The 25,444-nt window shown below is 32.7% G+C and overlaps 4 protein-coding genes across 5 annotated transcripts; 3 read left to right on the top strand and 1 right to left on the bottom strand.

Annotated features, from left to right (window-relative positions):
- Positions 1–276: 276 nt before the first annotated feature.
- Positions 277–2,232, top strand: LOC108450693 (uncharacterized). The gene is made up of 4 exons (XM_017748428.2): positions 277–587; positions 702–794; positions 1,413–1,594; positions 1,937–2,232. Exons 1-4 carry the CDS (start codon positions 431–433, stop codon positions 1,991–1,993), a joined length of 489 nt encoding a protein of 162 aa, XP_017603917.1. The 5' UTR covers positions 277–430; the 3' UTR covers positions 1,994–2,232.
- Positions 2,233–3,936: 1,704 nt separating this feature from the next.
- LOC108450499 (polyadenylate-binding protein-interacting protein 4-like) lies at positions 3,937–9,106 on the bottom strand. 2 transcript variants are annotated; one of them, XM_017748152.2, is made up of 13 exons: positions 8,752–9,106; positions 8,018–8,139; positions 7,766–7,920; positions 7,542–7,692; positions 7,139–7,173; positions 6,408–6,483; positions 6,256–6,319; positions 5,910–6,100; positions 5,212–5,466; positions 4,754–4,855; positions 4,565–4,612; positions 4,333–4,420; positions 3,937–4,214 (listed from the first exon to the last, which is right to left on the bottom strand). In XM_017748152.2, exons 1-13 carry the CDS (start codon positions 8,909–8,911, stop codon positions 4,042–4,044), a joined length of 1,620 nt encoding a protein of 539 aa, XP_017603641.1. In that variant the 5' UTR covers positions 8,912–9,106; the 3' UTR covers positions 3,937–4,041. The 2 variants fall into 2 exon arrangements, with proteins under 2 accessions (XP_017603641.1, XP_017603642.1); XM_017748153.2 differs by having other exon boundaries at positions 6,414–6,483; positions 8,752–9,100.
- Positions 9,107–10,664: 1,558 nt separating this feature from the next.
- On the top strand, positions 10,665–15,159 carry LOC108453605 (DEAD-box ATP-dependent RNA helicase 32). Its single transcript, XM_017751810.2, has 8 exons — positions 10,665–11,124; positions 11,626–11,901; positions 12,036–12,359; positions 12,799–12,990; positions 13,079–13,234; positions 13,328–13,746; positions 14,052–14,203; positions 14,690–15,159. The coding sequence occupies exons 1-8, from the start codon at positions 10,741–10,743 to the stop codon at positions 15,046–15,048; spliced, it is 2,262 nt and encodes a 753-aa protein (XP_017607299.1). The 5' UTR covers positions 10,665–10,740; the 3' UTR covers positions 15,049–15,159.
- Positions 15,160–15,472: 313 nt separating this feature from the next.
- On the top strand, positions 15,473–22,758 carry LOC108453606 (GDSL esterase/lipase At1g28580-like). The gene is made up of 5 exons (XM_017751811.2): positions 15,473–15,845; positions 15,941–16,165; positions 20,805–20,953; positions 21,652–21,928; positions 22,411–22,758. Exons 1-5 carry the CDS (start codon positions 15,572–15,574, stop codon positions 22,659–22,661), a joined length of 1,176 nt encoding a protein of 391 aa, XP_017607300.1. The 5' UTR covers positions 15,473–15,571; the 3' UTR covers positions 22,662–22,758.
- The last annotated feature ends 2,686 nt before the right edge of the window (positions 22,759–25,444 follow it).

Below are 25,444 nucleotides of genomic sequence, written 5' to 3'. Positions count from 1 at the left end.
TCCAGTTCGCCCTTCTTTACAATTCTAAATCTTCTCTAAACCTCAACTTTCAAGCCTTCAATCTTAAACCTTAAGCGTAACTTTAAACTTGACACTCACGGATGTTGAAGTACTATTCATGCACTGGCATGAATTAATATGATAATTTGACATGTATATCAAATTCAACATTCGTGATTATCGAAATAGTTTCAAAAATATATAATAATAAATAATATTAAAACAAATAATATAAATATAAAAAACTCGATTAGTCTCTCATTTTTGTTTTTTTAATAGGTAAAATGGAGAAAATAATATCCAAATAGATGGTCAAAAGTGCGGGAAAAAGAAAATTGGGTGCTGCTGCGGAGGACCGGGAAAATCCCAAAAATGTCTAATTTTTAAGGTGCAAAGAGAATTAGGGATTAGGGTTTGAATCAAAGGGGAAATGGAGGAAGAGAAGGGAACAACAGGAAGCATAAACCTAAGCCTGAATGGTAAAGAAGAGAAAATAAATCTGAGTGGTCAGGTTCATCATCTTCCATGCTGCATCAAATTCAATGGCCCTTGCACTGTTTCTCAGTACTTCAAACCCAAACTTAAGGGTAACTTTTTCTCCTTATTTTATTTTTGTTTTTGTTTTTTTTTTATAATGAAATATCATGCAAAGGTAAAGATGTGATTTTCCCCCTTTTTCCTTTTGGGTTTATGATAAGTAGGGATGGAGATTGATGGATTAGCAGTAGAGGAAGCGCATTTTAGAGGAAGGAAGCTTCAAGGAACTACTATTTCTCTTCCAAATGGATATGCTGGTATTTTTTTGTTGGAGGGGGGTTTAATGGATTTTTGCAAGTTTGATTTTGTTGGAAAGATGATTTCTTCTCCTTGATGTTTGTTGACTGAAACTCTGAGTTGTAGTTGTGTGTTAGGAATATTGTTGGTCTAAGCTTGTGACATTGAAACTATTAACATTTTGTAGCCCGTTGAATCTGTGGAAAAAATAAGGTAAGAAAAGAAAAATAGTTTGGAAATTTTATATGCTTCTCTGTTTACAGGGAAAATATTATCCGGAAAACAATGTGCAAGATATTGTATTGTGTTGATTATTAGATTTTAGGAAGTTTCAGTAGGCTTCATGCTCTAAATTTAATATTATTAACAGACATTTGATATAGTTGTAGCTTACCATTTCCTCTTTTTTTCTTCTTCATTGTCTTGGTTCAAAAAACTATTTTTGTTTACGTTTCCACAATTCGGTTCACTATTCTTCCTGAAGAGTTTTCATGTCTTTAATCTAGCTAAGCTTCTCATATCTAGGAGGTTTGTAGGATGTCTGTCTACTGAAGTTAGCACCAATTTGATTCTATCATACATTTTTGTTTTGTTTTATGTAAATTTGTTGGTTTTACTATTTCTGGTTGCTCTTGCAGGCTTTGTTCTTGCGAAGAACAACTCTGGAAAGAGGAAAGCTTGTGATGTATCTGAAGGAAACTCAAACGATTGGGAAATGAAAGCCAAATTTGATAAATTGACATATTGGAATCATGATGCCCCTCCTTCAAAAGATGATCCCTTCTTGCGTTCTTTCCATTGGTTTACTGTTGCAGAAGCTGTAAGTTTCTCCATCATATGTTGCTTAAATGTGCTAAAATATTCATCGATACTGATTGTTTAAGGCCTAATTATTGATGTTACATTCATTGGTTTATAGCCATTGGACAAAGGCAAGAGAATGTATTTAGTCTAAAAGTAGTCTAGTCCATTCAAAACTGTTCCATTGTTGGCTAAGTCGGCTATGGTCTTGGTTCGAGTTTGAGGTATTTGTTGATGATGTAGTAAATCCAAATGATATCATTGTGCTGATTCTTGGTTATATTGACTATGATCTTATTTTGTTAAAGGTATATGTCTGCAGAATTTCTTCCCACCTTACTTTGAGAATCCTCTTTTGCAGTTGCACAAACAAGTAAAAGCCGAAGACTTGGCTACTATCGATGCTGCTCTGGCGTAGAACTAATGGACCAATAGTGCTATGCGAGGAGCATCTTCTGATAATTGGCCACTGAGCTTCCTTGTCCGCTGGTAGTGACCATGGAGAACATTCGGTAATCTTCGTCAATGATTTACCGTACTTGTTATTTGTAACTAAGTTGGAGTTATTAAAATCAAGAATCTCTTTTGAGGGAAGAGCACAAACTAGAAAAAGTCGTTAATTCAAATCAATGGTGAAGCAATACTAATCTCTTTCAAGATGCTATTCCAATATGAGTTGCGTACTATACTGTCTTATAATGTCCAGTTCGCCATTGAACATGATTGGGCCTTGTAGACCTGATATTGTCAAGGCTTTTTCCATTTCACCTAGGAATTCTCGGAGTGAAGAAATTGTAAGCATTCATGCCGATCCGAACTGAACTAAGACTCAATCAACATTTCAAATTATGAGTTTTAAATTGAATAAATCAACTAAGTTGAATCCATTCATAGGGGGAGTTGGATACCCGCAAATTTTCTAAACTATCCAACTTTTAATATCCATATTTGAATTTGAATTAAATATGATTATCCATCAAATATTTGTATTTACATTCGGATAACGGATTCAGATATCCAACTCTATTATAAAATATATAAAATTTTATTTCTTATAATATTTGAACACGTAACTTTTGACAATTAAAATTATGCTTTTAATTATTATAGCTAATTTACACAAGCTAATAAATAATGTACAAACATGAATAAAATAATTTTTAAAATTAAATATAATAATTAATAATAAATTTAAAATGTTAAAAATTATCAGAAAAATATACCCAATTTAGCACTCTTAAATCTCATGTAGCTTCTCTTAATTTTTTTTCTATTTGTAAACTTAAATGAAAGATAAAATAGTCATCAAAATTTTTAAATTTGCTAGTATCTTTTATTATTTGACCAATTCAATTAGTTAATTTTTAAACAAAAAATTTAATATTTATATAATCAAAATAAATATTACGATATGAACTTATTTTGTAATGTCACATAATTATATTTAGTACATATTATATAAAATAGTATACATACATGTTTAAGGACATATAATATATTAACTATTATATAATTAAATTAGGAACGTAAAATAATTATTAAACATTACGATATTATAATGTGTATTTTTCTATTAACGATTTGCAATCTAAGCCTTAAATATGTAATTAATTGTATATAAGCTAGGCTCTTCTATTACATCAGCTAGACTCACTCCTACAAATTTTTTATTGGTCAATCCTAATTTCAAATAAATCACTCTTCTTCATTTGTTTCTATTTTCTTATATTTTTATTAGTGAAAGAGATTCTAGAAAACTCTTTTGTCAATCGATAAAATTCAGGATTTAATAGAAACATCATAATTATATTTTTCTTTTAAAAACCATAATTATAAATATTTTTATATTATAGTAGTGATTTTATAGATTTTAAAAAATATGAGAAATATAGATAATAATAAAAAATACAAATTCTTAATTGATGGATTTTTATCCTAATTTCTTTAACTTGACTTGCAATTTGAAATTATGCTTTTATTTTATTGTATGAATGAAGTCATTATCCAATTATATTGAGAGAATTATATTTATTTAATTAAAAAATTGGATTTTTATTATTTTAATTTACCCAATTATATTAAATGATTGTATACTTTTATAATTTTATTAAATTAATAATATATTATGTTTTTATTGGGATTTTTTTGAAAACTTGATCCAATTAATCATATTAATTAATATTACTTTATCATTATACTAATAAATTATTCTATTTAATAATATAATTAACAAAATTTCTTTTTTTCTCTCATACAATTTTTAATAATTAATACAATAAGTCACTCTTGACTCATGCCATATGCTGTTCAAAAAAGAAAACAACAGCAAAATGCATAACCCTTTAAATGACTAAAGTTGGATGCTCCCAAAATATGAAATTTTATAGGTCAAAATTTTTATTTATCTTCAAACAGAACAAAGGAAAAAAAGAAATAACAAAGGGTAATACTAAAAATAACAAAATTTCAGGGAAGCTTTGTGCTAAAGAGACCATTAGATCCCGGGATTTGTATGGGACGATTGACAGGAAAGGGAGGTTGCAAATATGGAATATGGCTCGGCACTGCCAATGGCGGCTGTCCACCGGCGATGAAAGGTTGAGGTACACAAAGCTGCAATGCTTGGTCTGGTGCACTTCCTGCAAATTACAAAGAGTGCTTTAGGACATAACAATGCACTATATTTCAAGATTTCGATAATTGGGTTATATGTACAATGACTGCATTCTACTTTTTTTATAGCAAAGAAAAGAAAACCTTGGTGTTTCGGAAATTGGACGTGATGTGGAGTCAATGGAGGACGTGCAGGTTCTGGAGAGATAGCTGCTGCATTTGGAACCAAGTCCTTCATATGAAATATACAGAAATTTAGCAATGAATAAATAAAACATCGGTTCATTATTTGACAACTATATACTCGAAACTCTCATGTCGAAGTGCTTAAATGATAACAAGGTCATTTCACTAGTTTGATAATCGATCATCTTACATGAGAAACAGGCACACAAATCAGTTGTCCCATATGCCCAAACATAACCTAGAGAGAAAAAGAGCGGTTGGAGAGTGATTAGTAAATCATAAATGACCACTTTATCAACGTTCAAAAGAGTATTCGTAATCCGTGGCCCGTCTAAGGGACGGAAGTAACATAGGGATGAAAGTTCCTTCTTTTGCTTACTGCTTGTGAATTTGGGTTCAAATATGCAGGTGCAGCCTGAACAGGATGATATTGACTAGCATATCGAACTGGCTGGGTTCTATTCCCCATGTGCCCAACAATCTATAGCCAAAGAAACTAAAACAACATTAGTAATATAATCGGAACTAGGAATACTTCACCACTGAATAAAATAATAACTCTCTGCCTGTAGACAGTTGACATGGTCATATGAAGATTCAATTTGTGGCACTTGAAATTGAGCAGCAATCAATTTAAAGCTAAACAAATATTATATCGGTGAATAGTGTATGGATTAAAACAGAAAGAACTGTAATGTATATATCTAGCTTGACAGATTTTGAATGCAGCCAAGAAAAATTTCAAGTCCTTTGAGAAAGAACTTTGAATGAGAAATTGAGAAAATAAAAAATCCAACATTAAGATTAATGAACTACAAAAGAATATAAAATACATACAGCTTGCGAAAATTGAGAACCACTGACACCAGTTGCAGCCGATAAGTTGCCATATGAGACAAACTTAGGAGCAGAGGAACGAGGTGCAAAAGTGCCCATCCCAACCTCTGGCTGAGAACCAGCAACAGCTACCATAGGAGAGTTGCTTGGTAGGTAAGACATATTTGCAACTGTTGGTACTATTGGAGGAGGCACTGATAAGCCAGTAACAAAAGATGGAGAGAAAATTTTTGCTCCGGGGTTGAGCTTAAATTCCTGACACAAAATAAATAAATTAAGTAGGAAACCGTCTTCATAGACATAGACAATTGTGCCATGTTAGTTGCTACAAAACTTGCATTGTTAGTGCCTAAAATAACCGACTGATCAAAGTGTAAGCTGTTAGCTACTTGATGAAACATAAAACCATATGGCTAGCATCCTGTGGGTGTAACATTAAAGCATTGACAACCTCATTAAAGAGATCCATGAATATTCTCTCTCCAGGATATAAAGCTATGTTGCTCAAACTCTTCATTTTCTTGAAGTACCCTAGTCTAACATTTGTGTCCAACACATGAATATAAGGATACGACCTCCACGGATCCTCCAAATATATGGAAAAAATTTAAAAAAAATCTAACAAGACCCTTACCAGACACTCACACCAGAGTCAGAGTTACAGATATTACAAGTCAAATTTTATATAATTGTTTTACCTTGGAGTTTTTATTTAATTCTGAATTTTGTGGAGGAAGTGTGGCAGTCGGATTAGCAAATGACCTCTGGCATGATTCCGGGGAAACATTCATAGCAGGATTAGAAGAAATCGAAACACCAGAACAAACAGCATCTTGGTGAATGTCTGTTGCAGAGGGCCTTTCACAATGATTGTCAAGTTCACCATCCACTGGAGTATCATGAAATGTTCCAGTCAAAAATAGCTTAATTGTCTTCTCAGCTACCAACAAGTCAAAAGGCTATTGATGCAATGTAACTTTCACAGCTAAGACAAAGCATGCCATTTGATTTTCTATTTAAGAGGAGATTCAGATAGTTCAAAACCTGGCTTAAGAGTATCAAGAGCAGAAGACTCGCAGCTTGAAACTGAGTGTTGAACTTCCTTCTCCTGTAGAAATAACTTCATTTGTGAGTTGAATATTAGCTTTAACTCTAGGTCTTATGTGAAGAAAACAAGTGAAACTCTCATTACTTACACTCACGTCAACATGAAACTTGAAATTTTGGCCAAATTCATCCTGTGAAAGCTGCGACCCATCCTCTCCAACCTGTCTGTCGGAAAAAATAAATTGATACAAATCTGAGAATACAAAAGATATTTCTTTACATATGAAAGAATTTGAAAGAGATACATTGAAGAATGCTTGTTGACATCTGGAAGGAATCTATCATGAATATGATGCGTTCCAAGTTACCTATATCCAACAGAACACAAGGCAAAGGGTTCCAAACATTATATTTCATTTCTTTTCTTTAAGCAATGAAATGAGTAATTTAAGTTGCCAGAACTAATGATGGCAGCTGGGATGGAATGGGCAAACTAGCTAAGGTAAAACAAAAAAGAAGCAATATCTTTTATGCTCTAGCACATTCTTCATAAAGCATTTTCTATATTGGGAATGACCATGTTCCTTAAGAACTTTCCTTAATGTCATCCAAGAGATGCTAATGTAATTTCAGTCCTCCTAGCATAAAAACATTATAGTGAAAGTAAAACAGATGAGATAAGTTAAATAGAAACCTTTTTCTTCCTTTTGAAAATCTAGGAAGCTTTGGCTTAAGCTATTTGTTTTCATGTGCATGTTCATGTCTAAGCATAGATCTCTCAACTCGAAAAAGGCATGTTCTTTCGGCTAACAATATGATTGAAACTTAGTGTGGAACTTGAGCAACAAGTGTAAAACTTAAAGAAAAGTCAGTTTCATACCTCCTAGCAACAGTGGCACCAGAAACATCTTCTCTCTGCAAGGAGACAAATGAAATTTTTTGAAAGAAAAAAAGATGAAAGATAAATCATCACCCTCAGGCAATATTTCACCACAGAATTTATGCCATTCTACTATATAGTTTCCTTGATCTAAAGATCCAGCCAATCATATGAACTGAGCAACATCATTGGATCTTCTTCCATGGGAAGTGCAAAAATTTTTTAGTAATAGTGGAAGCCTCCTATTAAACTAATGCCCATCAACAAAGCCTAGCCTTTTGCAACTCATTTTTTAACGATTAAAAGATAATAAATATTTGCTAATCTGTATTTAACATCTTCACTTTTTTCCCAAAAAAGAAATGCTTAACTAAAAGATAGTTTTGAGCTGGAAAAATTTTACCTGCTCGATGTTTGTCTCCTCTCTTTTGTGATATTCAACTCCTTCTCCATTTCCCATAGGTTTCTCTAGCAACTTTTGACCTTCATCTTCCTTTCCAGCACCCATGGATATAAAACCATCAACAAATCCATTCTCGTTGGGAGCTGAATTTCTGTTTTGATATGTAAAATAAAATGAATATATGCTAGCCAAAAATAATAAGAATAAATATGAATATATGCTACCTTTTCGTATTACTTATTCTTTCATCCATGGTAGACTTATTGAACTTCTTGGTCCCATTCAGCGAATTGGCAGAAGAAGGGGGAATTTCAGGAGCAGCTTCTCCATTACCGCAAGCTAAATTTCCAGCAAAGCCATCAAGAGGAAGTGGGACTCCCTACACACAACATTCATACATGTCAAAACTGATCATTCACTTCCACATTAGCCAAATAAAATCCCTGACCCAAGAATGATATAAGAGTGATTAATACCTTCGCAAAAACTTGAACAAGATCACCAGCAAGGATTACAAGCGTCTCCACAACACTGCCATTCGCAACATTGGTGGCACATCTGCCCTGTTTAGTCAATTTTGCTTTCTTCAAAACAATACCTAATGGAACACAAATTAATTAAATAACCATCCTCAATATTCCCACGTAGCAAAGAAAGAACACTCAAGTGCTTCATTTTGTACTGCTTTGGTCACCCTAAGTGTGCCATACTGTATATTGGACAGTGTTCTCTTGGTTTCCTCCTTGATTGTTCTACTTTCCATTTCAACTTCCTCACAAGACTAAAAGCAAAATAAATAAATTACTTGAATTTAACACACAATCAAACATATTTAATAAAAAGTAAGAATGTATCCCTTAATCTGATCCCTGAACCCCTTAATCAATTACTTATTGCCTTTGTTAAAATTAAAACCTTCGCCATTAAAAGTAAAAACAACAATAACAATAAAAATCAAAATATTTTTATATATAATTTTATTATAAATCAAATAGATAGGCAAGAAGAAAACAGCACAAAAAACAGAAACCAATCTGATCTCAATATCTCATCCAATTTCCAAACAAAATCATCATAAAAAAAAAACCCGATATAAATTCAATCAACAATCAAAACCCAAAATTGGTTTCTGGCAAATGAAGTAATGCCAGAAGAAACCCAGAAAAGAAACTCAAAATATAAAAAATATAAAAAAAAAGGAAAAACGCACCATATTCCTTCTCAACAGAAGCAGTGTGGAAGATTCCAGAGTAAACAGAGCCATCTTTCAAGTGTACATCTACTTGCAGACCAATGATGGAGATAGTGGCAAACAACAAAGCTTCATTCACTGAACAATTATCTTCTTCTACTCTGTTTTTGAGCCCCATCTCTACTCCTTTATTCCTTTCCTTTTCTGTTTCAATTTAAAAAAAAAAAAGAAACTATATATATGGAAGAACAGAGATCTGAAGTAGGAGTGGGGTTTGATTTGATTACACAGGGGAATTGGAAAAACAAAAAGGAGACAAAAGGCAATTTTCTTAGTTTTTTCCCTTCTAATGTTCTAATTTTAGGCGTTACTTAAATGAGGATTAAAATGTTATTTATTTAAATACATACACTGTTTTTGATAATGACAGCTGAAAAACATTTTTAAATTTAATTAATATCTTATTTATTTTATCCCAATCGAGATTTGTTTTATCTATCGATTTAAGAGTGAAGAGAGTTACGGATATTAATCTATCATATCATTCTCGGATAAGTGATAAAAATATGACAATTAAATAATGTTAGTGACTATTATATAATTTTAAAAGTTAAGTAATTGAAATATAATTTTAAATAAAATTTAAAAATAATTAATATAATTTATTCAAAATTTAAAATATCCTTAAAAACCTCAAACCTAGAACCTATCTTTACCGCCTTACACATATCGTTTTTATATTAAACTTGATGATAAATTTAGACACTAACATTAGTAACTAAATTTATCGTTAAGTCTTTATATTAATAGTGCGGAAAAATTATTACGAAAATAGGGCAAAGAGCGGATTTGTTATGAAAATAGTTTATTTTGAACAATAAAAGACATGTCTTTAATATATTAAACAACACCACCTATAAAAATAGTATTTTAATAAAATAAATAAAATTAAAAATTAAAAAATAATATTTGTCTTTAAAAGGTATCGCGAACACCCTTTTTCAACTGCTCTTTACTTTTTTATTTTATATTTTTAAATAAATTGTATATTTTATTAGTTTTATATTTTTATTTATAGTTTTATAATTTTATTTTAGGATAAATTATTAAAATAGTATTTTTTGTGCTTTAGGTTATATTTTAGTTATTTATATTTAAAATATTACGTTTTAGTCACTTACGTTATTATGTTGTAATATTTTAGTTATTGAGCGATTAATTGTCATTAACGATTGTAACGATAAATTGAGGTAGTACATTAAAACATTGTTTCAATCGAAAATTTTAGGTTATAAAATGCTCTCTATATTTTTTAATTTTGAGCAATTTAATTTTTTTATGTTGTTTTAAAATTTTTATTTAATTTTCTATTCTCTTTGCTTCTCCTTTATTTTTTCTTTTTTCTTGATTTTTTAACGTAGTTTTGTTAAATTTTTCATTTGTTAAAACTAATCCATAAACTCGACTCACACGAAAAAAAATTAAATTGTTTAAAAAATAAAAGTACAAGAAATGATTTTAACAAATAAAAATATAGAAAAACTACATTAAAAGAAATAAAAAGAGAGGAAAATTGAGGAAGAAAGCGAAAAAGAAGAGAATGAAAAATAAAGAAAAAATAAAAGTTAAAAATATAAAAGAAAAAATTAAATTACTCAAAATAAAAAAATATTGGGACTAATTATATAAATTAACCTAAAATTTTTATTTGAAATGATGGGTTAAACACCATTAGAGACAATTAACAGCTCAATGACTAAAATGGTGGCTCAATGACTAAAATGACAATAATATAAGTGACTAAAACGTAATATTCCAAATGTAAATGGCTAAAATATAATTTAGGGCAAACAAAAGTGACTACTTTTAGAATTTATCCTATTTTTAATTTGGTTAATATATATCATAATATAAAAGGCATTGTAAAACCCTACATAAATAAACTAGAGGAAGAACTACTTCTTCTTCTTCTTAAACCCTGCTTCTTAAATCCAAAGCTTAGAAAGGATGCGAAGACCGAAATCGAGAGCTGTCCGAAAACAACAGAAGAACAATGAGCTTCAAGAAATAGAGATTCTGAGCGAATGGATAGAATCCCAGAAACCCGAATCCGGTTCCAATCCTTTGTCACTAGACCCGCTCAAATCCAAGTCGCCAATCGGCCGAATTGTCGACCCTGAAAGTGGCGCCGTTTTATTCTCGAGGTACGCGGGAGCGAGAAAATTTTGTGAGCTGCCGTTATCAAAGAGGACGAAGAATGGGTTGGAGGGAGGTGGGTTTAAGAAGATGACGGATATACAGGTGGCGTCTTTGCCTCACGCGCTTTGTGGAAGAGATATTCTCGGCGCCGCTAAAACTGGGTCCGGAAAGACTCTTGCTTTTGTTATTCCGGTTAGTGGGTTTTCTTATTAAAAGTTGATTTATTTTTATCAATTCATGAATATTAATTTTCTTTTTATTAGAAAATTAGGAGGAAAATTTTGTGATTTTGAAAGAAGGGACTATTATTAGGTTATTTTGAGGGCTGGAGTAGCATTTGGTTGGTTAGGTGTTAAGTGAAGGGTGTAATCAAGCTGAGCTAAGCTCGAGCTTGAACCCGACTTGAAAGTAGAAGCTCAAAGCTTTGCTCAGGCTTGATTGAGTATGTAAGTTCAACTTTGCAATGACTGAATTGAATTCGAATTTTTTCGAGATCAACCAAAGTATCTTGCAAGCACAATGGCATTTATTTTGTGGATTTAAGTCTATAGATGAAGATGTAAAATGAACTAGGACAGGTGGCTTTTGTGATATGCAGGATTATCTTAAAACTAACTAATTATGTGTTGTTTTGTTAGTATATCTGGACCTTTTTTGAATATTACAGTAATGCTGAATTAACTGTTATGTCAGGTCCTGGAGAAGCTGCATAGAGAGAGATGGGGTCCTGAGGATGGAGTAGGCAGCATCATAATATCTCCCACAAGGGAACTAGCTGGTCAGCTTTTTGATGTATTAAAAACTGTTGGGAAGCATCATAATTTTAGTGCTGGCCTTCTAATTGGTGGTCGAAAGGAAGTTGACAGTGAGAAAGAGCGGGTGAATGAGCTGAATATTCTAGTTTGTACTCCCGGACGTCTTCTTCAGCATATGGATGAGACTCCAAATTTTGATTGTTCTCAGCTTCAGGTCAACAACTTGACATAATGTATAGTTAATTTGGTTATTAATTTTTTAATGGCTTGTTTCCGCTTTTTTTGTTTGATATTTTCCACCGCTTTGTTAGCTGCTGATTTGGGTAGTGACTTCTGGCCTATGAACAGGTTTTGGTCCTTGATGAGGCTGATCGTATTCTCGACATTGGTTTTAAGAAGACCTTAAATGCAATTGTATCGCAGTTACCAAAGCGTAGACAAACATTGCTTTTCTCAGCAACGCAAACAAAGTCTGTTCAGGATCTTGCTAGGCTTAGCTTGAAAGATCCAGAGTATATCAGTGTGCACGAGAAAGCTGTGACAGCCACTCCTAGTCGCTTGCAGCAAACTGCTATGATTGTTCCTCTTGAACAAAAGTTGGACATGTTGTGGAGTTTCATAAAGGCACATCTTAGATCAAAGATCCTTGTGTTTCTTTCAAGCTGCAAAGAGGTATGTTGCATTATTTATGTTGCGTAAACTGAGCATATTCTGTTTAAAGAATTTATATTTAGGAGTCAAAATGCAAGTGATTTCATTTTCAGTTGGGTCTTCATCGGCAATTTCCATAAATGTTTGGCTATCTTGGTTGCAATTTGATATCTTTATTTGCATCTCATCAAATCCTGGTAGAATATAGCGGCACTGAATTGAAAGCAAGCAACTTCTCTGCCTGCCCATATCCCCATTTAGGGCTTTTAGGAATTTTAATTTTTGGATTTGGAACTTTTAATTTATATCCTATTCTAGTATAGGTAGATTTTAGGGGGAAAAGAACTCTCTCTTTCTCCAAGTCCTAATTCTACAACTTTTTTTCTGTTTTTAGTGCTTGTTTTTCTTCTTTTTCGCCATCCTTAGGAGTTTCTATAATGTGAAAATTGTTGTTTCGTAGGTTAAATTTGTCTTTGAAGCCTTCAAGAAACTGCGTCCTGGAATACCCTTGAAATGTCTCCATGGAAGGATGAACCAAGAGAAGAGGCTGGGTATATATTCCCAGTTCTGCGAGTCTCAATCAGTTCTCTTCTCAACCGATGTGGCCTCCAGAGGCCTTGATTTTAACAAGGCTGTTGACTGGGTTGTGCAGGTAAATATCGATAAAAAAAAACAAAAACAAAACAGAAGCAGCATTTCTTTTTCATTATCTCAATGAGCTTCATTTCTTGTCTTAACAGGTAGATTGTCCCGAAGATGTTGCATCCTATATACACCGAGTTGGCCGCACTGCTCGTTATCTTTCCGGAGGAAGGTCGGTTTTATTTTTGACGCCTTCAGAAATGAAGATGCTTGAAAAGTTACAGGCAGCAAAAGTACCGATACAGTTTATTAAGGTAGATTAATCGTGATATTCTTTCGTTTCTGAATCAGGTCTTGATATATGTGACTTGTATGTTAATCTTGCTATTATGATACTGGTTTCCCAGGCAAATACAAAGAGGTTACAACCAGTTTCTGGATTATTGTCGGCTCTACTAGTTAAATATCCAGACATGCAGCAGCTGGCACAGAGGGCCTTTATCACATATCTGCGTTCTATTTATATTCAAAAAGATAAAGAGGTTTTTGATGTCACGAAATTGCCTATTGACGAATATTCAGCATCACTTGGTTTGCCAATGACCCCCAAAGTCAAGTTCTTGAAACAAAAAGAGAAAAGAGAAACCGAGTCAGAAAAATCTTCTCTTATTGAACCAAAAATATATGATGAAGAAAACGAGTCAGTTATTCCAAAGGAAGAGCTACTTGTTGAAGATGTCAAAGACAACAGAGGGGACAAAGATTTTCTTTTGAAGGACGATGCACCAGATGTTGAAGGAAATACTAGCGAACTTGGAGATATCGTGTATGCTCCTTATTTATATATTTACATACAGAGCAATGATAAGATGGCCTTGCAATAATGAAAAATAATTTCATTTATGTACTAGTAGGTTAAATGGTAAATTCTTTATATAGCTGCTTTGGCTCGTAAGCTTACCTGGTTACATGGTAACTTGCACAGATTCTAGTTTTTCTTTTTCTGGGAATAGGTAGATCGTTTTACATTAGTCAATTATGTATGCCTCTGGGTAGTTTTACCTTAATGATTCGTTTTATTTGTAGTCCATTACTTGAAATCAGTTTTTGAGTTGGTTTTCTTATTTTCAGGTCAGCAACACGGGTCTTGAAGAAAAAAAAGCTGAAGATCAATGTTCATAGGCCTGTGGGGACAAGGGTTGTCTTTGATGAGGAAGGCAACACACAGGCTCCACTTGCTATGTTGGCTGACAAGACGAGTGGCGATATACTGCTTGACCAAGGTATACATTATCCCTTCTGTTGGCCTATGTTGCTGCGATTTTTTATTTTTCTTGAATTACCTGAGTCTGGCACCCATGTTTGACTCATGTTTGGACATGACGGGTATAGAGTTATGACCCTTCAGATTTATGGAAAAATTTGTAAAAATTGAATATATCTGAGTCGGACACATACCCGTATTCAACATTCATAACCCAATATAGTTTATAGGCTACTCTTCTGCAACTTTTAATGTAAATTGCTAGTTAACTTGATCTCCTGTTTTCTACTTATGTAATCGTAGGACAAATTCAGTTCTTTCTCCTACTAAAAGCTTGAATGGTTTTAAACATCATCTTATGCCATTCAAAATTTGATGCTACTTTCGATAATAGTGGTTCATCCCCTGCCATAAAAGGATCAAATACTGTGTTTTCCGTACTTTGCCAATGTTGAATGCATCGCTGCTTCTTGATGTTTTTCTAACTCATGTTTCCACATTGCAGACAAAAAGAATGATTTCTACAAGAAAATGAGGGAAGAGCTGAAGCAGGTGGACAAGGAAGACAAACTTCTAGAGCGGCAACGGCTTAGGGAGAAACGAATCAAGAAGAAGATGAAGTTGAAGAAAGGGCAAAGGGAGGAAGAGGATGGTGAGGAGGAGGAGGATGATCTTTCAGGTTCAGAAGGAGAACCGGATGCGAACCGAAAATGGAAAAGATCGAAAATATACTTCCATAGTGATAGCGATGACGGTGAAAAGGAAGAAGATAAGGCTGGTTCGGCAGGTATCAATGCCGAATCCATTTCTCTGGCAGAACAAGAAGAACTTGCTCTTAAGTTATTAAACTCAATGCACTCGTAAATTTTACGATACGATTTTCCAGTTTTGGTCGGTGTTCTTTTCCGTTTACTGGTTGTAGTATGTCAGTTTCTTATTCAATCATAAAATATAGTCAAATGTTTACCTGCACAACTGGGGTTCTTTTAGGCTTTCAAGTTCATCATTAAGTCACCATTACCAGTTGTCTATGGAAAAACGAATTTGAAAAAGGACAAAAGGAGTAATGACAGGAAATTTTTGGTTTATTTTCGTTTCGAGTCCTTTTGAATTTGAGTTACACCATCTCGGATGGTATCGATGATGAAATGGCAAAGGTGGCTAAAATAACAACTTATTGAGACAGGTGTTAGCTCAAATGAAGTAAATTAACAGTCTTTCCAATTAAAAAATATAAAAACAGGGAATCAAATCATATACCTAACATGATATCTAGAAAGTCAATGGTGAGTATGAAAAAAATATATTATATGCAGAGTGAGAGTTCGCCAACTCCATCTCCAAAGCACTGATCTGAAACTCTGTTTTTTTTTTTTTACTTTCTGAAATGGGTTTTTCTTCATCATGTTCTTTGTTTAAACACCATTTAATTATTAGCTTCATCATTAACTTAGCCATCATCACAATCTCACATGTCAATGGATGCTTTACATCAATCTTCAGCTTTGGTGATTCCTTAACTGATACTGGCAACTTACTTCAACTTTCACTTTCAGAATCAAAAAAACTTTCCCACTTTGATTTTCCTCCTTATGGAAGAACCTTCTTTGATTATCCAACTGGGAGATGCTCTGATGGGCGCTTGGTTATAGATTTCATTGGTATTTTTACATGCTTTAAAATGGGTTATGTTTATATTGTATGATTTTATTTTTCCCTTTATATTTTTCCTTATTTTTTTTTCATGGTTTTGCAGCTGAAGAATTCGGACTTCCATTTTTACCACCATATTTTGGAGGTGAAAATGGAAAACCCAGAAACTTAGAGAATGGTGTGAACTTTGCTGTAGTGGGTGCTACAGCACTTGATGATGTGTTTTTCAAGGAAAGAGGAATCCATAATCCCTCCACAAATGTTTCTTTGGGAGTTGAATTGGGATTTTTCAAGGATGTTTTGCCTTCTCTTTGTTCATCTTCTTCAGGTAAGTTTTTTCTTCTTTTTGGTGTCTTTTATATTGGATTCTGTTTGGTTTTTGCAGGAAAATGAGAGGACATGGACTTTCCAGATTTGGAAAAAAATCAGTAGTTCAGAAAGTAAATAGGATCGAGAGTTAATATTTAGCTAAGATAGCAAATTAACCAACAAAAAATTTCAACCATGATAACTCTCTTTTACCCTTAACCCCTTCCCATTTTTCTTACCATCAGTTTATGGTTTACAGAATGGGCACCTCGATTGATAGAGATAAGTACTGCAAAATTAAATATAGAAAAAAAATTGAAAAAAAGATAAACAAAAATCAAAATCTACCAATTGAAAGTTTTAATTTGAAGCTTATTGATTACCCACTTATCTTAAAGAAATCTAGGACTCACATCACTGCCACTCTAACTGAATAATGTATCGCTCTACTATTCAGAGGCGAAGTCAGAATAAATTTTTAGGGGGCCGAATAAAATTTTAATTTTTTATAGTCTATATATTTATAATTTTTAAAGGATTAAATAGAATTTTTATAATTTTAGGAGAGCCAAAGTACAATTTTACTTTTATTAATTTAAAATTTTAAGAAAAATTCAAAGGTTAAACATAAATTTTCCAATTTAGGGGGGGGGCAGGGCCACTGCCCCCTGTATTCGCCACTGCTACTATCTCCTATCCATAAGCTCAGTGGTGGAGCCAAGGGAGTTGCCAGGACTCCTAACTCCTTTAAAATGTAAATTTTTTCATTCACCATTCTAAGTGAATAATGTACCACTCTTCTGTCTCCTATCCATAAGCTCAGTGGTGGAGTCAAGGGGACTGGCAGGACTCCGACCCATTTAAAATGAATTTTTTTTTCATTTAGGTGATTTATAATTTATAAAATTTTAAATTAATAATGGTAAAATTACACTTTAATTCCAAAAATAATAAAAACTTAATTTAATCATTTAAAAATAAACTATTAAAATGGTAAAATTGTAAAAGATATACAATTTAATTTGGCTCCATAAAAATTTTCTGACTCTGCCATTGCATAAGCTCACCATAACATCCGAGAAAAGGTCAAGACACGAAATCACCTACCATCTCCTTTCATTCTCTACCCACCACCATCCAATGGCTCATCGCCTCATTCTTGGTGAACTTCCACATCATCCATCTTCTCCTCCTTGTTAGTTTCATTGGTTAGAAATCGTCCATATCCCAGAATCTAACGAAATAGAAGGCTCTCGTCTTCCCCTTTTAAACCCATACCAATCCTTTTAGAAATTATTTAGGCTTTCTATAAAATTCATAGTTTGTTCAAAAGCTCAAGCTCCTATGGCATACATCCAGTTAACAAAATTGACCAGTGCATTCTCCCAGTAAGTACATTAGAACATTTTGTGACTTCTATAGCAATGGATTGAGCATGGCTACACTCACATTCACTTTGGAGCATTAAGCTTAGCTCTAAGCTACCATGGCACCAAAGGACAACCAGCTTTGCCAGGATAACCCTTTTAGGCTCAAGATGCCTCAAGTATAAACATGCTTGTATAGGTATCATAGACACCTACCTTAACTTAGGAACAATCTTTCTTCCCCAACTACATGGCACTCAAAGATCCAATACTTCTCAAATGCCTCAAAGTTTAGATCCAAATAGTTGGAGCAAAAATGGTCAGTGCCACAAATGAAGCAACCCTCCACTACTAGTGGCTTACAGAGTTAAAGATCATGCGATTAACAACTCCATCCCATTCAAACAGAAGATCCTGTTCGTGAAATTTGATGCACAAGAAAACTCAGTCACTTGTGTACATGTTCTTAAAGTTGTAACTAGGTAACAGATGGATCTCTCTACTCCCTTTCCCATGGATTGTAAATTATGAAAAGTTTCATAAAAATACGAAGCCAATCCAGTCTATGGAGGCCACATGCACCACTAATCCGGACAAAACGGTGACCACCAAATTCAAACGTGAAGAAATGGATAGAAAAGAGGTCACATCTTTTGCCTTTCCAACCTAGTTCATGATAGAGTCAGAATTCACGTCTTAAACAGTGCGGTTCTAGATGTATCAACCAAGATATGATGGTGGTCTCAGTCGATTAACACCCATCATCATAGTTTCTACACTGAAGGAACGTTGATATATTATTTCAAAGGTTCCTCAATTATAAATTGTCCATGGGATATAAACTATGACTCTGATGGATGCCATGAAGATAGTCTCACATCAGGCTTTGAACCAATTGGACCAAAAACAGAAAACTAAAAGCAAAAACAGATGTTCTTCTGAGAAAACACTCTACAAAAAAGATTCCTTGATGGAGATCCCTGAGTTGCACCACTTGGACAAGACCACAAACCAGTACATGGTGAAATACACGCCACCTCCATGGGCAACAATAGTGCAAGAGGACATTCTTCCTTCAGATGAGCCAACACTTCCACCTTCTCCAAAACTAAGAACATAAAAGCCACACCCTTGCTATGCAATAGGACTAGCGTACATTGAAAAAGAAAGACAAGAAAAACGGAATGCACAGATTTCTTAGGTCTGTAAGATCCAACCAAAAACCCTGCATGACACAAAGTTTCTTCTATTACAAGATTACCTAAGAGACCAAAAAAGACACATATTGGAAGCCCTTAACCTTACTGATAGGGACGAAAAGAGAAACCAAAAGAAGGCAGTGGCATTAGAAGTTTGAAATTGGCAAACCCAAAATCCATTGCACAAAATGACAACCTTTAGAGAATTGAAAAAAAGATCAACCAGATCAATGAACATTTTGACCACCATCTCCAGACACTTCAAAATGTAATCTATGAGATCCAAATGCGACTAGATGTTCTTAACAAGGAACTCCAACAAAGTTTAAAGACGAGCCAAGGATTCATATTTACAATGTCTGGAAAAATAAGCAGAGATTAGATCTCTCCAAAAGCAATTCCTAGATTTACAGTGGCAATACAACCAGAAGGTTTAAGAGCAAGAAGCTAAAAGTTTCTTCCAGCTAGCGCCAAGGATGTTTGATACATACCCTCAAACTTCTCAGGCACCATGACATATTCCTATCTACTCCTCCCAACATCTTTAGTCAGCTCCTTCGACAACACCTTCTCTATTGTCATCTCCTCCTGTTCGACGAGATCCATTCTTCATTCCCCCGAACTTAGAAGACAGCAGGCTCCACCAGGTGTAAGGGTTACTAAAGCATTGGTCTAGAAGTTCAAATAGGAACAACAACAGCTGTAGAAAGAAAAAGAAAAAAAAAAGGCATGTTAACACTCCTTTACCAAATTCAACTAGGCCCAAGACTGCAACGAGCTTTCTAGATCCAAAATTGGTGCTTTATCCTAGCAACCAACATAGTTGATGACAAAGGAAGCAGATACACCGAGTGTATTCTCCTCTATACTAAATGGTATGGTTAGGGATAACCTACTAGTCATGGACATAGAAGAATCCTCTGAGTACTCCTCCCAAGGATATACAAAAGACTCCATAATACCTAGTGACAGTGATAAAATACCGAAAGAATGCCTTCCCTAGATGTTTCTCATTGAACCTCAAGTAGAAACATTGATGACATTCCATCGAGAAAATTGAATATACGATTTCAAGAGTACTAGGCATGGACATACATTGAACTATTCAAAGTAGGTGCTACAACAAACTTAGTCCTATTGCAGTTTGTTGCAAGATTAATAGGAATGTTCAAAGAGTTTTGGATGCATTAGGAGGATACAAACAAGCTATGCAAGAATTAGCAACACTATTTTGTGGACAACAAGGCCATAGGATTGATAAGATCCGAGAGCAATTTTTCTAGTTGAAATGTTGTTCTCTTCATTTGATAGAAATTACAAAACTTCTCTAAGTATTACTTCATACTTGAAGGATTCAACAATATCAAACTATAGTAAGTGTTCCTCATATCAATCCCAAAACAACTCAGTGACAAAACTTAAACCTACTAGCTGCAAGAAACCTCTCTATCTCCATTTTTCGCCTTGGAGATCAATACAAAATTATGCATAAGGCCCTTGATATGATTTGCAATGAGCACAAATAGATCATGAACATAGTTCAGATTCAAAGAGCCTCAAAACCCCTGTGCTTTCCCTTTAGGACTACGAATCAAATGCTCAAAGAATGACTCTGAGTATCTTTGCCATTATGGCAAGAGGAAGCTTAGAGAAGATCCCATTACAAGTCCAGATTCTCTTATAGACAGCAATTTCCAGAAAAAGGCATTTTAGGCAAAACAATGAATATTAGAAGCCAAACAAATTTCAATATGGCAGATAGAACCTAAACCCTAAACAGAATAAAATTTTGCAAACCGATCAAGTACGAAATATAAGTCGATCTGTGAATGGATGTGCAAATCTAATCCTTTAGATATGTTGTGAATTGATGTTGTTGGCAATAACAACTAGGAACACTGAAAGGATGTCTCCATAAACCGTAGCAGATATGAGCTAAGGACATCTACATTGTTTAGCTACAGTATCTCATGTCTGCTACTTTTGTTATTTTTTATAGAATTTACTTAATATTTAATTCTTATATTTAAAAGGAAAAATTGTAAAGTTAACATATCTATTTCTTTTAATGGCAATGTGGTTTGACTCACAGATTGTAAAGAATTCCTGAAGAAGTCGTTAATAGTGATGGGAGAGATAGGAGGAAATGATTACAATTATGCATTCCTTCAAGGCAAAAGCACTGAGGAGATTCTACACTTTGTTCCTCTTGTTGTTGATACCATTGCTTCAGCAATCATGGTAACAAATTTATTTGTGTTGGATAGATATTCATGTTTGAACCTAATATATCAACATATAAATATAATATTTAATTTCGAAAGATCATCAAATACATGAAAAACTTTGAAAAAGTTCATATTCAACACTCATGTCCAACCAAGGGTGAAGGGACGGGTAGACAAGGGTCCCTGGCCCTCCTAAAACGGGAAATTTATGCTTTAGATCCTAAAATTTATAAAATCATAAATTAATATATAGTAAAATTATAATTTGTTTCCAAAATGCTAAAAATTTAATTTAATCTTTTAGAAAACCATAATGATATAAGCTAATACTAGGATCAAATTATATGTTAGCTCTTATAAAAAATATTTAACTTCATCTCGACTGCCCCTAAAAAGATTTCTGACTTTGCCCGTGTCTAACATATAAATATTGTAACATGACTTTAAAAATATCCTTCAAATATTTGAAAAATTTAGGAAAATCTAAATATACTCTATGTCGCATACATGCCTATATTTGACACAGACATAGGGATATAACTTTGAATAATACACTTAATACATGAAAAAACAGAGAAAAATTTAATCATACCTGTGTTGGATATATATTTTTATCGAACGCTCATGCCTGAGTCTGAATTAACGACAATCTTTTACAGAATTTCTTCATATCAGAAAAATGTTTTTTAGTTGATAAACAATGCTATGCAGGAGTTGATAGGGCTAGGGGCGGTCACAATTTTGGTCCCTGGAAACCTTCCAATTGGATGCTCCCCAGCATATCTCACATACTTTCATGGTTCCGATATGGCAGATTATGATCCTTTAACTGGTTGCATAACATGGCTGAACCAATTCTCCGAGTTTCACAACGAACAGCTTCAGAAAAAGCTCGATCAGATTCGCAAGCTTCATCGAAATGTCAACATCATTTACGCAGATTATTACAACATTGCAATGCGTTTCTACCATTCCCGGAATCAGTTTGGTAAGGCTTATACCTTATAGTATATCTAAACCAATGGTTCAAGAAAAAGTATTATAGAGAACTTTGTATTAGAAGTTAGATTATATTTTATCCCCTTTACTTATCCTTATCCGTTAGATTAAAGAGAAAATTGGCCTTTCCTAGTAAAAATTTCATTCATTTTTACTGTTAAAATTGACATTACTAACAAAATAACCAAACAGTTACACTGCTGTGCTATATGTACCTCACTCTGATATACAAAAACTAATTTTTAGCAGTAGAAATGAATGAAATTTTTTACTAAAGAACTAATTTACTCTCTAATCTGATGTATATAAACTAATTTACTTGAGCCTCCATAGTACTTTTATCAGTTACTGTCTCGTATGCGGATTATTGGCACATAAAAGTGTCGTAATCTGTATAATATATACATAACGATTGAATTTCAGTCTATTTACATGGTTTTTTTTTTTGTTGTTGTTATTGAATGATTACAGGATTTACTGAAACACTTAGAGCATGTTGTGGAGGGGGAGGTCGATACAATTACAGTTCATCAATGGCATGCGGGGATCCGCCATTAACGACAAGCTGCAAGGACCCTTCTTCACATGTGAGTTGGGATGGTTTACATTATACTGAGGCAACTTACAGATGGATTTCAAAGGGTGTTTTAGAAGAATTATATGCTATTCCTTACACAAATAGCTTGTGTTTTCCATCTACCGTCGGCAAACAAATTTATTAAAAATAAATTCATAAAAAAAGGGTTTAATCTAGTGTTTATCTTTATGAATCTTGTTGGAATGCTAATATATCTGTTCTTTTTGATACAATACTTAAAATTATCCATAATCTTCCTTGACTTATAAATAAGAGGATAACGAATTCACGTTTTTCTATATTGACAACAATATTTATGTCAATCAAACTAAGACTTGATTGAAAAAGATATTTGAATATAGGTGTGAGTATTAATTGCTTTAAACTCGATCAAACCCATCAAATTTGATTCTATCTATTGGTTTTAGAAATTAATTGGGCTTTTTCTTAATAGATTTATTCGGTTAATTTGACCAGTCATTAGTTCTTTATTTATATTTCTATAAATATTAAATTTTTATTAAGTTCAGATTATTATTAACAACGCATCAGCTTAGTTGGATAATGATGAAATTACTTTTACTTAACAAGGTAAATTACTTATTTTGAGTGTCTTTTGTCTTTTTATATATTTTATACAAAAAATATACACATTATAAGATTTGAACTTAAACCTCTATAATTTTAACATTATTTATTATTTATAATAATTTTTTTATAAATATTGTCTATATATATATATATATTTATTCACATGTGAGTATGAGTGAACTATAATCTAGTTATAGTATAGAATAATTTTAGCATAAATATATAAATAATTATTTTTAAATTGGTTGAAGTAACCGACTTAAATTTACTTTGATTTTTCAATTAATCAAGTTGAGTTAATATTATAAGTTAATTTAGTATCAATTAAAATTTTAAAATCTGAATTTTTTAGTTTATTTCTTTAAATAAATTTATAATTTGTTTTAAATTAGATAATTTTGACTTTGATTTTTCGATTATTCAAGCTGAATTGATATCACAAGTTAATTTGATACCAACTGAAAAGATTAAATACTAAAAGTTTTTAATTTATGTCATCGATAATTTCATAATTTATTTTTAAATCAGATAGTTTTTGTTCTGATTTTTCTATCAATCAAACCGAGTTAGTATCACAAGTTAATTTAGTATCAACTGAAAATTTAAAATACTAAAAGTTTTTAATTTATGTCTTTAAATAATTTTATAATTTTTTAAATTAAATAAATTTTTATACAATATTGGGGTGACAAAGTTTGAACTGGTATCAAACATTTGATAAAAACTTTAACAACTGTTTCATATAAAAAAATTTAATTTAGATAATTTGAACTGCAACTTAAAATACTATAAAATTTCCTTCCCAACACTAGATGCCACATAATCTAATTTTAATTGTTTTTTTTCATATTATTTATAATCTATAGCAAGATTTTTTATATAAAAATGATTTGTTGGAATAGTTGTTTTAAGTTACATGTGACACATTAAATATTTAATTTATTTAATTAAATTTTCATTTATAATTAATATATTGATACTCATTGATTGAGTTTTAGCTTGATTGATATGGACATTATTGTCAAGTCTTATTGAAGCGTATTATCCTCCTATTTATGGGTTAGGAAAGAGCAATGGGTAGTTCTAGACATTGAGTAAAAATAGCAGATATGATCAAAACTTATAATGAAATTATTCCAAACAAAATTAATTTATTAATACTAATATATTAATTGTCATTTTCCAAAAAAATAAAAATTCTAATTTTAATTTTCTAGTTAATAAATAAATATTTTTAAAAATATACATTTAAAAATTTTCGCACGCACTAATGTATACCTCGTAACAAAATTAACTAAGAGGATTTTATATCTATAAAATACTTTTAAATATAAATAAACTTAATATTTTTAAATAAATCTACTTTTATGAAAAGAATAAGTAATCCCTTTCAATCTTATTGATCGACCTCAAGAGTATACATAACATTTATAAAATAGTAGTTACATAAGAATAGGAAAGATATATAATATATTCTTAAATATATGCCTAAATGATATACAATATATTTAGATATTCCTAAAAGATAATATCCCATAATAATATCTTAACACTCCCCTCAAGTTGAAGCATGCAGATCTTAAATGCCCAACTTGCTAAGAAGAAATTTAAATTGCCATTTACCATGCGCCTTTGTAAAAATGTTAGCCAACTGAATGAAGGTCGGAACATAAGAAGTTGCAATCAACTCATCCTGGATTTCATCCCTAATAGAGTGACAATCCACTTCAATATGTTTAGTACGCTTGTGAAATATAAGATTCTGTGCAATATGCAACGCAAATTGACTATCACAAAATAAATGAATAGTTTTAGGATGATGAACACCTAAGCTCAATAGAAAGGCCTTCAGCCACTTGAGCTCACAAATGACGGAAGCCATAAACCTATACTCAGCCTCAACAGAAGTCTGAAACACAATATACTGTTTCTTAGTTTTCCAAGAAGTAAGAAATTATCCCAGAAAGGTAAGCTAACCAATAAGCGAAAGCAGACCAATTCAAATCACACCACCTCTTTAAGGAAAAATTACTATCAAATCTCAATAAAATCCCTTGGCCAGGAGAGCCTTTCAAGTACTAGACAACACTCAGAGTCGTATCTCAATGCTTCTGTCTTGGCTCATGCATAAACTGAGATAAGACATGAAATGAGTATGCTAAATTAGGTCTGATCATTTGCCAAATAAATCAAACGACCCATTAACCGTCTATACGACTTAGGATCAGTCAAAACCGTCCTGTATCATGCATCAATCTATGTTTTTCTCTATTGGTGATCTTGTGGGATTTGCTCTCAAAAGATCCCTTTTCGAAATAATATCAATTGTGTATTTCC

This window comes from Gossypium arboreum, chromosome 5 (genome assembly GCF_025698485.1).
Source record: "Gossypium arboreum isolate Shixiya-1 chromosome 5, ASM2569848v2, whole genome shotgun sequence".
In the NCBI taxonomy this organism is placed as follows: domain Eukaryota; kingdom Viridiplantae; phylum Streptophyta; class Magnoliopsida; order Malvales; family Malvaceae; genus Gossypium; species Gossypium arboreum.
This window is presented reverse-complemented; position numbering and strand designations above follow the sequence as displayed.

Coding starts and splice junctions, on each gene's coding strand:
- LOC108453606 (XM_017751811.2), top strand. CDS start 15,572: ATGGGTTTTTCTTCATCATGTTCTTTGTTTAAACACCATTTAATTATT. Junction 15,846..15,940: donor CTTGGTTATAGATTTCATTG/GTATTTTTACAT, acceptor ATGGTTTTGCAG/CTGAAGAATTCGGACTTCCA. Junction 21,929..22,410: donor CCATTCCCGGAATCAGTTTG/GTAAGGCTTATA, acceptor GAATGATTACAG/GATTTACTGAAACACTTAGA.
- LOC108453605 (XM_017751810.2), top strand. CDS start 10,741: ATGCGAAGACCGAAATCGAGAGCTGTCCGAAAACAACAGAAGAACAAT. Junction 11,125..11,625: donor CTCTTGCTTTTGTTATTCCG/GTTAGTGGGTTT, acceptor CTGTTATGTCAG/GTCCTGGAGAAGCTGCATAG. Junction 11,902..12,035: donor TTGATTGTTCTCAGCTTCAG/GTCAACAACTTG, acceptor GCCTATGAACAG/GTTTTGGTCCTTGATGAGGC.
- LOC108450693 (XM_017748428.2), top strand. CDS start 431: ATGGAGGAAGAGAAGGGAACAACAGGAAGCATAAACCTAAGCCTGAAT. Junction 588..701: donor CTTCAAACCCAAACTTAAGG/GTAACTTTTTCT, acceptor TATGATAAGTAG/GGATGGAGATTGATGGATTA. Junction 795..1,412: donor TCTTCCAAATGGATATGCTG/GTATTTTTTTGT, acceptor TTGCTCTTGCAG/GCTTTGTTCTTGCGAAGAAC.
- LOC108450499 (XM_017748152.2), bottom strand. CDS start 8,911: ATGGGGCTCAAAAACAGAGTAGAAGAAGATAATTGTTCAGTGAATGAA. Junction 4,613..4,753: donor TGAACCCAAATTCACAAGCA/GTAAGCAAAAGA, acceptor TTTTCTCTCTAG/GTTATGTTTGGGCATATGGG. Junction 4,215..4,332: donor CCAATTTCCGAAACACCAAG/GTTTTCTTTTCT, acceptor TGTAATTTGCAG/GAAGTGCACCAGACCAAGCA.